General features: G+C 35.4%; 1 protein-coding gene across 1 annotated transcript in view; it reads left to right on the top strand.

Annotated features, from left to right (window-relative positions):
- Positions 1–13,569, top strand: part of zgc:152904 (uncharacterized protein LOC767777 homolog) — a 60,633-nt gene that overhangs the window by 18,277 nt on the left and 28,787 nt on the right. The window contains exons 7-9 of the mRNA XM_067402601.1: positions 4,138–4,255; positions 7,440–7,609; positions 12,923–13,068. Coding sequence (XP_067258702.1) covers positions 4,138–4,255; positions 7,440–7,609; positions 12,923–13,068 — 434 coding nt within the window. The remainder of the gene's footprint in view (positions 1–4,137; positions 4,256–7,439; positions 7,610–12,922; positions 13,069–13,569) is intronic.

The following is a 13,569-nucleotide window of genomic DNA, read 5'->3' as shown; positions in this document are numbered from 1 at the left end:
AGTGCCCCACTCCCACGCCAGAGACCACGGTTCGAGTCTGGCTTGGAGTGGGTGAGTAGAACCGGTTACACGAAGCATAGCTGATTATTGTGTTTTTGGTTTTAGACTGCTAAATTAGCTAAACCAGCAAGACTTCCTTGGTCAACCAGCTTTATCAGACCAGGCTAGATGACAAGTTTGTCGGTTAAGATATGTCTATGATGGTTACATCCCTGTTAACCAACATAAACCTGAAGAGACCATTTAAGACCATCATGTTCAGACGGTTTTCATGTTCAGACTAAAATGTTTCACATTACAAACCCACACATAGTTTATCATCTCAGCGTCTTTACACTCAATTTTCTGCTGACTAGATTTGTGACTAAATGTTTCAATTAACATACTCTTCAAGCTTCCGTGACTCACATGTAAACGGCGACCTTATCTTCGCGAACCCTTCACAAAATCCCGCCTGTCTTTTGAACTCATTCATTTACCTTGTTCCGCGAAATGAGCCGTCCTCAGGATTTGATAGCGTCGAGCTCTGCCTGAACGGACACAATAGTATTTGCACAACTCATACTTCTTTAAACTGATGTAATAACATGCAAGGAAGAAAAAAAGTGTATTGCATTCAATTTAGCATCACCACTTATAGCTCTCAGGAAGATCCAATAAGCTCGCTCAATGAGGCGCATCCTATTATCCTGAAGACATGGCAAGCACCGTCTGCCACGGCAACAGAACAACCTGCTGCTTAAATCACTTAGCAAGCGCTGACTAGAAAGCAACAACGCCTGAGTCTCGTGTCCAAGACCAGAGATTGAATCCAGAATATTCCCCTAGATTTATTCCCAGCCTTGGCTGAGCTGCAGTGGATCGTAACGGTGTGTTGGAACGCCATCCGCTGTTATAATGAAATGCCCCCTCCTGCTTTGACCTTCCTTATTGAATTAACGTGGTCATTTTGCATATGTGCGCCATCTGTTTGAGGCTAGTTTGGAAGATTATAGAGAATCTTTGAGAGAAATATGATTGGTGGTTGTGTTATTCAACCGATATGTTTTGTTGAAGACAATATTTACAGGAACCAAATTGTTTATACGGTTTAGCATGCAAAGAGTATAACCGAATCGAAGTTATGTTTCTAAATTAATTTATAGTGAATGTATATGGATATATTTTATATAACAAATGCATTTAAATATATATAGACACTTTAACAGCATGCTTTATATATATATATATATATATATATATATATATATATATATATATATATATATATATATATATATATATATATATATATATATATATAACCATATGTGTTATATGCTATATATATATTAATATTAAGTTAGGGTTAGTTAAAAAAAATAGTTTGACATCAAGTCGATTGTTGAACAACTAGTCAACCATCTTGCAAGTTGTCACATGTTGTGATTTTTTGATGTTGTGCTTGTCTCCACAACGCTTCTTTACTAGTTTAACCAGCATGTCTTCTCTAGGTTGAGCATGTAACCAGCAGAAGCATTTGTGACATTCTGAGCTTGTGTTTTCAGCAGGGTTTCTCCACATAATTGAGCAATTACTTGCGAAGTGCTTTGTCTTTGTTCTGTTTCCTTGTTTGTTCCGTCTCAGTTTCTTCTAACTATCCTGTACATTTGTGTATGTGGAATACAACTACGACGATGATTAGCATGCAGACGTGCTCTAGCGTGCTCTTTCTGGGCCCTTAACCCTGACTTTCATCATCAGAGGAGCGGTTTGAGCGCAGACAGGGGTCGAATCGGCAACTTCTCTCTGCGTCTGCTTGATCCTTTAAAAGGAAATGTCACTGAGATGTCCTTCACTGATACACATCACCAAAATAAAAAAACGAGTCATTTCAACCTCTTTGAACTCAGGCGAATTCTAACAGGGAGCAAATCACAGAGCAGCGAATAATGATTCTGCTTGACTGCAGTGGGCGGCGAGAAACGTTGTTGAGGTCTGTTTTATTCTCTTAAATCATCACATCAGATGGATTCGGCTCATCAGACTGACATGAAACAAAGTTGTTTTGAAATAAGGACATTACTTTGGGAAATTAAAGGGAAATCAAATTGCAGAGAAAATGTAAAGAAACGGCTGACGTGGTTTGCTGCAACAATGTTTGATAGTTAAATTAGTTTAATTACAGACAAGAGACAAAGTTTAGTAGAAAAAAAATTATTTGGTTTAATTTGGTGTGTATAAAACATTTAAAATATAACTGCAACTTTTATCTCACAATTCTGACTTTTTTTCCTCACAATTATGAGTTTACACGTAATTCTGACTTGATATAAACTCGCAATTCTGACTTTGTTTCTCACAATTGTGTTATAAAGTCCAATTCTAAAAAAAAAAAAATATTTTAATTTTTTTCTCAAAAAGTTTATAACTCGCAATTCTGACTTTATATTTCGCAATTCTGACTTTATATCTTGCAATTCTGACTTTATAACTCGCAATTCTGACTTTATATCACGCAATTCTGACTTTATATCACGCAATTCTGACTTTATATCTCGCAATTCTGACTTTATAACTCGCAATTCTGACTTTATATCTCGCAATTCTGACTTTATATCACGCAATTCTGACTTTATATCACGCAGTTCTGACTTTATATCTCGCAATTCTGACTTTATATCACGCAATTCTGACTTCATATCTCGCAATTCTGACTTTATATCTCGCAATTCTGACTTCATATCTCGCAATTCTGACTTTATATCTCGCAATTCTGACTTTATATCTCGCAATTCTGACTTTATATCACGCAATTCTGACTTCATATCTCGCAATTCTGACTTAATATCTCGCAATTCTGACTTCATATCTCGCAATTCTGACTTTATATCTCGCAATTCTGACTTTATATCTCGCAATTCTGACTTTATATCACGCAATTCTGACTTTATATCTCGCAATTCTGACTTTATATCTCGCAATTCTGACTTTATATCTCGCAATTCTGACTTTATATCACGCAATTCTGACTTCATATCTCGCAATTCTGACTTTATATCTCGCAATTCTGACTTCATATCTCGCAATTCTGACTTTATATCACGCAATTCTGACTTCATATCTCGCAATTCTGACTTTATATCTCGCAATTCTGACTTTATATCTCGCAATTCTGACTTTATATCACGCAATTCTGACTTCATATCTCGCAATTCTGACTTTATATCTCGCAATTCTGACTTTATATCTCGCAATTCTGACTTTATATCTCGCAATTCTGACTTTATATCACGCAGTTCTGACTTTATATCTCGCAATTCTGACTTTATATCACGCAATTCTGACTTCATATCTCGCAATTCTGACTTTATATCTCGCAATTCTGACTTTATATCTCGCAATTCTGACTTTATATCACGCAATTCTGACTTCATATCTCGCAATTCTGACTTTATATCTCGCAATTCTGACTTCATATCTCGCAATTCTGACTTTATATCTCGCAATTCTGACTTTATATCTCGCAATTCTGACTTTATATCTCGCAATTCTGACTTTATATCACGCAATTCTGACTTCATATCTCGCAATTCTGACTTTATATCTCGCAATTCTGACTTCATATCTCGCAATTCTGACTTTATATCTCGCAATTCTGACTTTATATCTCGCAATTCTGACTTTATATCTCGCAATTCTGACTTTATATCACGCAATTCTGACTTTATATCATGCAATTCTGACTTTATAACTCACAGTTGCGACTTTATATCATGCAAGTCTGACTTTATAACTCGCAACTCACAATTCTGACTTTGACTCACAGTTATGACTTTGTAACTCGCAATTCTGACTATAATTTGAAATTGCGAGTTTATAATTCACATGCATATCATGCAATTCTGACTTTATCACTCGCAGTTACATTTATATCTCACCATTCTGACTTCATATCACACAATTCTGAGAATTGTGAGATGTAAACTCGCAATTGTGAGATAAAAAATTGTAATTATCTTTTTTAATTTTTTTTTTACTCAGTGGCGGAAACAAGCTCGCACTGACTTTACCTGCATTCAACATACAGAGAGAAACGAAGAAACATGTGACTCTATTAAACATGCATGATTAACTGTCTGTCTTGTGTCGTTCCAGTTCCTCCGGTTCTGTCAGTGCCGCAGCAGTCCTTCAACGCCACCGCCGACTACCAGGAGTCAGTGACGTTCACCTGCATCACCTCCGGCTCCCCCGACCCTCAGGTGACCTGGTACTGGTGGGTAACAGTAACGTTTGTCAAGAGAAACTCTGAATGTTGGTATCCAGCTAACAGGGAACACTCGCAGAACTTGTCTGACGTTCTGGCAAGGTTCTCTCAAAGTTATGAACAAACATTCTTCCATTAACATTAAAGGGATAATTCACCCAAAAATGAAAATGAAGTCATTATTTACTCACCCTGCTGTTTTTCAGAGAACACTCAAAAGTAACATCCCCTTAATGTCTGCAGAATGATAAAATGGAATGTTTGCATAACCGGGAATATATACATTTTTAAAAAAAAAAAAAAAACTGGACATTTTGAACATTCATAAATAGCATTTTCATAACTTAACGGGAACTTTCTTTGAACAGATTTTTTATTCCTAAAGCTTTAAGATCCGGTGGTTGGGCATATGTGAGTGTGCTATCTAGGGCGCTGGACATCATTGCTAGTATATAGGGCACAGTGTCCTCGATTCATTTATTCTATCTGTATGCAAATCGCAGCGGGTCTGTGGCGTCGGGCCGTGAAGAGGTGATCTGTGCTTTGATCAGCTGTTCAAAGCCTTCCATGATAACTCAGGTGAGGGCTGGAATTGCTCAAACTCTGGGTTTTCTCTGAAATCTTTCTTTTGTGTGAAGGAGAAATTGAACGTGCCCGTGAAAATGTTTGCTCACTGACCTGTGTGGGACTAGAAGAAGTTGCACTGCAAATGTTAATGTTAAAATGCATGTGAAAGTACTCTGGAGATACATCTGAGAAGCTGGAAACAGACTCCATGTAGTCTCATTGCTGTCTGGAGATATAAAGACATATTCTGTCTCAGAGTTGATTTGGGTGAGATTGATGAGAAGATCAGTCTGAATATTACAAGCACAAAGTGCAGCACCGTTATAGTTTTCACCGATTTAAACCATGAAAGGTTGGCATGATAATTTTGTAAATGGTTGAAATTAAAGTGCATTAAATCAGAGGTATTTTTACCACTTTAACAAAGTTCTCTTTAATTCACTCCAACTTCAAAATTACAGTTACGTAAAGGGTGATTGGTTATGATTTCACTTTTTTAACTTTAGTTAGTGTGTGACGTTGCTGTTTGATCATAAACAACATCTGCAAAGTTACAACGCTCAAATTTCAATGCAAAGAGAGATATTTTCTTTTTACAGAATTCTCTTTTTAAGAACTACAGCAAACGTCTGAAATTTGCATAAACCCCGCCCCCGAGAACACACAACAAAGGGGGCGGGGCCATGTTGGGCTGCTTTAGAGAAGAGGAAGAGTTGTTGTAGTCGAGTGTTGTGTAGTTTTATGCTGGACTGCTTCACAAACGAGGGTCAATTCAACACAAAAGATGAACATGACGACACATGCTAGTGGATGAGTTGAATCAACTCCACAGCAACTACATCAATTTATCCACTAACCATTCAGAAACGTCTAAAAGTTGTAACTTCTTCCTGAGTCTCTCCATCAGTGTCGACTCCGGTTTGAACAATGTAAGGCTGAACACTTTCCTCATTTTGGCTGCGTGAGATTCTCCAGCTTTGTTGTTGTTGAGCTGTTAAAGCTCCGCCCTCTTCTGGAAAGGAGGCGGGAGCAGCAGCTCATTTGCATTTAAAGGGACACACACAAAAACGGCGTGTTTTTGCTCACACACAAATAGGGGCAAATTTGACAAGCTATAATAAATGATCTGTGGGGGATTTTGAGCTGAAACTTCATAGACACATTCTGGAGACACCAGAGACTTACATCTTGTGAAAGGAGCATTAAAGGTCCTCTTTAAATCTTTTTTTTTTTATCATGTCATATGCGTTTGCTGTGATAAAAGAGACTGTAGATTTACAAATGAATATATATGTAAGGATTTTAAATGCTGTTCAGTTGAAGAGACAGGAGATACATTATCCTGCAGGCTTCAGTAAATCATTATTAATTTGATTAATAAGCATTAGGATAAAATGTTAAATTCTATAGATTTTGCTATGGAAGCTTGTTTCCACCACTAAATAAAAAATAAAAAAGGTAATTCTGACTTCTTTTCTCATAATTGTGATCTAAATTCAATATTAACAATTGCGAGTTATCGTTTCTGAGGAAAAAAGCCTGCCTTTATAACTCGCAATTGCATATTAAAAAATTCAGAATTGTGAGATAAAAAGTCGCAATTATCTTTTTTATTTTTTATGCAGTGGCAGAAACAAGCTTCAAGAAACATTGATATCATAAAAAGCTTTTTCCTACAAATGTATGCACTTTTTCCTGTTTGTGCATACAAATTCATACTTTCATATAAATATATTAGACCAGAAATCATAATGGAAACGATAAAGTGTGCTTTATGTGCTCAATCAGATAGATTCATGTCAGGTTAATGTCACTTTACGGTATCACACTGTTAGTACACCTTTTCAGTTAAATGTCATCATTATTTTCAGCCTTTAATTAGTAATTGTTTGCATCTGTTCTGCATCCTATTGAAAGAAATAGTTCAGCCAGAAATGAACATTCTGTCATCATTTACCGATTCGATTTATTTTTTCTGTGGATCACAAAGCTCTCTTTGATTTTCACTGAATAATGCCTCTATGTAAATGATGACAGAATCTTCATTTTCAGCTCTGGATTGCTTGCGTTTGAGTCCAGACTTGTGTTCCTGCTTCGGTTAGCTTGTTAAATCTAATTGGATGTTCCCTTTGTTTTGCCAGCAGCTAATTGTGTCGTCTTGTAGCACAGAGGCCTGCGTTCACTTCCCTTAATTGTGGCCTTGTTATTGAGATTAGATTGTTTGTTACACGAATCTTCATAGTTACTATTTTTTGGTCTCTGCACTTTCTGTAGCTTAAACTCAGAAAACACTGTTGTGTGTATATTCCTCATTTAAATAATTAATTAGCAGAATAAAGGGGCGGGGCTTGGTTGAGTTAGTTAGTAGTGTGTTGAAACTGGTGGTTATGGTAAGGGGCGGGGCATTTCCCAAACACCAATCACAACACACTGCTCCAGCCGACCAATCAGAGCACATTGTGCTTTCAGAAGGAGGGGCTTCATAGAGACTAAACAGAGTGATACTGACAGACTGGAAAGAGAGGAGCTGCAACAATGAGGAAAATAATCAACATTTGAGCATGACAACCTGTAGAGACAAAAAGACTTAATACAGTTAATCATCTCATCATCTTTCTCTCCTCAGGAAGGGTCACGTGATCGAGCGATCCGAGCAGTATGTGTTGAACACTATGGACGGAGGCAAAAGCACGCTGACCGTTAAAAACATCCGTCAAGGGGACGGAGGGCCGTACACCTGCCGCTCCAGCAACAAGGCCGGGAGCACCGAGGGTCAGCTGTTCCTCAAAGTGTTCGGTGAGGAAATATTCATCTTCGACAGACACGTCTTGAGTCTTTTGTAAGGTGTTTGTTGTTGTGTTGTCTCAGTGTGACAGAGGAAGGCAGCAGCACAGACGGTTCTTCTTTTCTTTTTCCATTTAGTTGCTTTCCACTCAAATTCTCTTGAAGAAAATGAAGCGATGCGCCGCAAATATGAGGCCAGCAGCACAGTAAATGTGCCGCTGTTTCAAACAGGGAAATGAAAGACTGTTCAATTATCCTGACAAAACTCCAGCAGCTTCTTTATAGGACCCGGATTCAATTTATTTTTTCATGAAGCTGCTGTGCATATTCAGAAACTGATTATTTTGATTGGACCTCCTGTCTTTTGCATGGAAATATATGGAGATTTATTCTCCGCCATCAAGATCCAAGAGCCGGAGACGCTTGCTCTTCAGAAGGCACATTTATATGACGCTCTTATTGGGTGGGAGTTTTGTTGTGCAGAACATGGAGCGGCAACACAGCTGTGACTTTGTGACATTTGTAGCTCTTGACAGAAATTCAGCAATACAGTCTAAATATATAGTTGAAATATTTATACATATTTATTTTTTATTTCTATGTATTAAGGGAACCCTCCGATCAACAATAATAATGAAAATAAAAATATAGATAAAGCAAATATTGGCCATCTGTTGACAGAAATTCATCAATACAGATTATAAATATTGAAATATTTATTATTTTTTTTTATTTTTTTTTTATAAATAGTTAGGGAACCCTCCGATCAGCAATAATTGTGAAAATAAAAATATAGATAAAGCAAATATTGAGCATCTTTTGAAAGAAATTCATCAATACAGATTATAAATATTGAAATATTTATAAAAAAAAATTTTTTAATTTATAAATAGTTAGGGAACCCTCCGATCAACAATAATAGTGAAAAAAAAAATATAGATTAAGCAAATATTGACCATCTTTCCACGGAAATTCAGAAATACTGTTTATTAATATTAAAATATTTATAAATATTTATTTCTTTTATTTATAAATATTTAGGGAACCCACTGATAAGCAATAATTATGAAAATAAAAATATAGATAAAGCAAATATTGGCCATCTGTTGACAGAAATTCATCAATACAGATTATAAATATTGAAATATTTATAAATATTTATTTTTTTTTATTTATAAATATTTAGGGAACCCACTGATAAGCAATAACTGTAAAAATAAAAATATAGATAAATCAAATATTGACCATCTTTCCACAAAAATTCTGAAATACAGTTTATAAATATTGATTATATATATATGATATTAATATAATATATATTTTAACATTTAGGGAACCCACCGATCAGCAATAATAGTGAAAATAAAAATATATATAAAGCAAAAATTGGCTGTCTGACAGCTGAAATCCAACAATACAGTTTATAAATACTGAAATATATGAAATTATTTGATCTAATTTATAAGTATATAGTATAATCATTGTAATTATATTAAATATAAATGTTAATATATTTAATTGGATAAATAAATGTGTATTAGTGTTTATTTATTATTACTTATCAAACATTTGTTTTCAGACCCTGAATATTTATTGTTCATATTTAAATATGATTATTTGTAATTATATTTGATAAGCTCTGGAGTAAATAGAGTTTAATCCTAACATCTCTTCACAATGACCGTAATGAAAGTGAGTTTCACAGGTCTGAAGTGTTCATGAGTTAAATCTCTGGTGTTTTCTGCGAGCGTAATGTCTGCTGACCTCGATGTCACTACAGTCGTTGTGTTTACAGCGTGTCGCGTGTCGTCTGTGCGTGTCTCCGGCTCTCAGGGGAGCATCAGCTCACAGTCAACAGCTGCAGTTTACAGCCACTGAAAGAGTTTCACGGTTATGTGTTTTGCTGAGCAATACAGAGATCGAGTGCTGCAGAAAATACATCATTCATCACAACGTATGGGAATGAGCATTCAAAAAAACGCTTGGTTGAAAGTAATTTTAACCTGCAGCAGCATGTTGGTTTGGTCATTTTACAAACCGATTCTTGTAGTTTTCGTCAGCAAAACAACATTGACACTTCCTGAGGTGTTTCCAGACTCTACAACTATCTGTTTGTCTTTGCTAGAAAGTGTGTGTGTGTGTGTGTGTGTGTGTGTGTGTGTGTGTGTGTGTAGCTCACGCTCACTCTCCGCCGCCTCTGGGTGTTTTGGCTGCGTCTCCCACTACAAATAACTCCTTGATCTCTGCAGACGTTGTTCAAAGGCCCACACTGTGAAGAGCTGTTTCTGTTGGGTTTCATTCATTCTCTCCAGTGCACTTAAACAGAGCAGGAACGCCTGTTATGCATGAAACTCACCATGGGGTTGTTTGCCCTCGACTGAAAGTAAGACACATAGAGCAGCTTATCTGTGACACACACACACACACACACACACACTGCACTTCTAACAGGGTATATCTGTGAGTTCAGCATAAATCAAGACCTCGCTGATGTGAACATCGCAGCACAAGCACAAGTATTTTCGTAGACGGATATATGGATGAATCTCCAGGTCACATTTCAGGCAAAAAAAAAAGATTTTTATTATTTTATTAAGTAATTTTCGTGATCATGAATGAATGAATGAATGAATGAATGAATGAGGCATTTATATAGCGCTTTCATATGTACTACTGTACACCCAAAGCGCTTTCCAATCATATCAGGGGTCTCCCCTCATCCACCACCAGTGTGCAGCATCCACTTGGATGATGCGACGGCAGCCACAGGACAACGGCGCCAGTGCGCTCACCACACACCAGCTGAAGGTGGAGAGGAGAGAGAGTGAAAGAGCCATTTCAATGGATGGGGATTATTAGGAGGCCGTGATTGGTATGGGCCTATGGAGGGAATTTGGCCAGGACACCGGGGTTACACCCCTACTCTTTACGAGAAGTGCCATGGGATTTTTAATGACCACAGAGAGTCAGGACCTCGGTTTAACATCTCATCCGAAGGACGGTGCTTGTTTCAGTACAGTGTCCTCATCACTATACTGGGGCGTTAGGACCCACACAGACCACAGGGTGAGCACCCCCTGCTGGCCTCACTAACACCTCTTCCAGCAGCTACCTGGTTTTCCCAGGAGGTCTCCCATCCAGGTACTGACCAGACTCAGCCCTGCTTAGCTTCAGTGGGCTACAGGGTGATATGGCTGCTTCATTACATTTACATTTACATTAACATTAACGCACATGACAGACACTTTTATCCAAAGTGACTTTCAAGGTACAACTTTTTTACATTTTATCAGTTCTTTAAGAAGATTTATGCCACCAAATGTCTTTAGACTTCATGTTCAGTTCTCTCATCTCTAATTCTCTCATTTCTAATACAGATATCAGTAGGAAAAAAGAGACGTAAAACAAATAAATTGTAAATATTAAGTGTTATTATATATATATATATATATATATATATAATATATATATATATATATATATATATATATATATATATATATATATATATATATATATATATATATATATATATATATATATATATATATATAATGTAAATATTAAGTGTTTTATATATATATATATATATATATATATATATATAATATATATATATATATTTATTATAAGTTTGGAACCACTAATGTTTTTAAAAGAAGTTTCGTCTGCTCACCAAGGCTAAATTTATTTAATTAAAAATACAGTAAAAACAGTAATATTGTGAAATATTATTAAAATTAAAATAACTGTTTTCTATTTGAATATATTTCACAAAGTAATTTATTCCTGTGATCAAAGCTGAATTTTCAGCATCATTACTCCAGTCTTCAGTGTCACATGATCCTTCAGAAATCATTCTAATATGCTGATCTGCTGCTCAAGAAACATTTAATGTGTACAATTGTACAAAATATTTGTGTACAATATTTTTTTTTCAGGATTATTTGATGAATAGAAAGTTCAAAAGAACAGTGTTTATCTGAAATCTAATCTTTTGTAACATTATAAATGTCTTTACTGCCACTTTTGATTGATTTAATGCATCCTTGCTGAATAAAAGTATTAATTTCTTTAATTTCTTTTCAAAAAAATAAAAATAAAAATTCTTACTGACCCCACACTTTTGAACGGTAGTGTATAATGCTACAGAAGCTTTGTATTTCAGATAAATGCTGTTCTTTTGAACTTTCTATTCATCAAGGAATCCTGAAAAAAAGTACACAACTGTTTTCAACATTGAAAATAATCAGAAATGTTTATTGAGCAGCAAATCAGCATATTAGAATGATTTCTGAAGGATCATGTGATACTGAAGACTGGAGTAATGATGCTGAAAATTCAGCTTTGATCACAGGAAAAAATTACTTTGTCAAATATATTTAAATAGTACACAGTTATTTTAAATTGTAATAATATTTCACAATATTACTGTTTTTTACTGTATTTTTAATTAAATAAATGTAGCCTTGGTGAGCAGACGAAACTTCTTTTAAAAACTTTAAAAATCTTAGTGGTTCCAAACTTTTGGACTGTACTGTATATATATAATATGCATGCAATAAATATATTTACAATTTGTTATATAATTAATATTAATTTATATGTATACATAAACTTTTGAGAGATGTGATTAATTTCAATTAATTAATAATTAATTTGGCAGCACTGTACTGTACATATAATATATAAGCATGCAATACATAAATATATAATAAATATATAAATATAATGTAATAAATATATAATTTATTTATATAATAAATATATAAAAAATATATTTACAATTGTTTATACAATTTATAAATATATATATAAACTTTTGTTAGATGTGATTAATCGCAATTATATATAATATATAAGTATGCAATAAATATATTTACCATATATATATATATATATATGTATATATATGTATATATATATAATATACATTCAAAGTTTTGTTAGATGCGATTAGTCGTTATTAATTATTTTGAGAGCATTATATATATATATATATATGTATATATGTATGTATAAATTAATATTAATGATCTAAATTGATTGTAAATATATTTATTGCATGCTTATTTAAGCTGAAAATAATGTCACAATGCAATAACAAAACTTAATTGTCATTTGTATGATTTCCTATTTTGTTCTCTTATTTATTTCTAAACTGAGCAAGAGCATCAGAGTCTGTTAAAGACTGTAAGTGTGATGTCCTCTGTCACACTGAACATTGTGTTTAGTCTAAATTGAGATGTAATTAGTCTCTAAAATAAACTCTGAGGACAGAAACGTCTGCTGTTCGCTGAACTTCCTCTCTGTGTGTCCGTCCAGTCCAGCCTCACATCACTCAGCTGAGGAACGTCACAGCGGTGGAGGGAAGCGCTGCGATGATCTCCTGTACGGCTGAGGGAGAACCGCTGCCCGAAATCTCATGGAGGAGAGCCAGTGATGGACAGACGTTCACAGATGGAGATAAGGTGAATAACAAACACCCCGAAAACCTTGTTGAAGTTCTGTCATCATTTACTCCAGGACTGAAAGGAGTCACCTGCTCAGTGGAGGTGTCAGTGACGCGGTGCAGTGATCATGTAGCTCTTCCTGTTTCATAATCATTAGCACAGACCGCATTTCTAATGATTACATCATTACAGGACTCGGGTAGATGACAGCTCTTCAATGTCTTGTTCAGCGTTGTGGAGATAATCGCTGCTGTTCAGTGGTCTGTGTCAGCCACGCCTCCCGCTTCCACTCATTTCCCTCCAACACAACAACACCCTGTTCAGAAGCTGCTGACTGACACACACTGTACAGCAGGAGTCTGTCACGCATGAGAAATCAACTGAGTTGCATTGATGAATCCAGTGTGCAACAATTTTTTCCTCCAGAACATGCAAAGTTTGAGCTTCATCTATCGATCCGTCCATCTATCGTCTGTCTATCTATCTATCTATCTATCTATCTATCTATCTATCTATCTA

This window comes from Chanodichthys erythropterus, chromosome 12 (genome assembly GCF_024489055.1).
Source record: "Chanodichthys erythropterus isolate Z2021 chromosome 12, ASM2448905v1, whole genome shotgun sequence".
In the NCBI taxonomy this organism is placed as follows: Eukaryota; Metazoa; Chordata; class Actinopteri; order Cypriniformes; family Xenocyprididae; genus Chanodichthys; species Chanodichthys erythropterus.
Note: the sequence above shows the minus strand (reverse complement) of the source record. Positions and strands in the feature narration are given on the sequence as shown.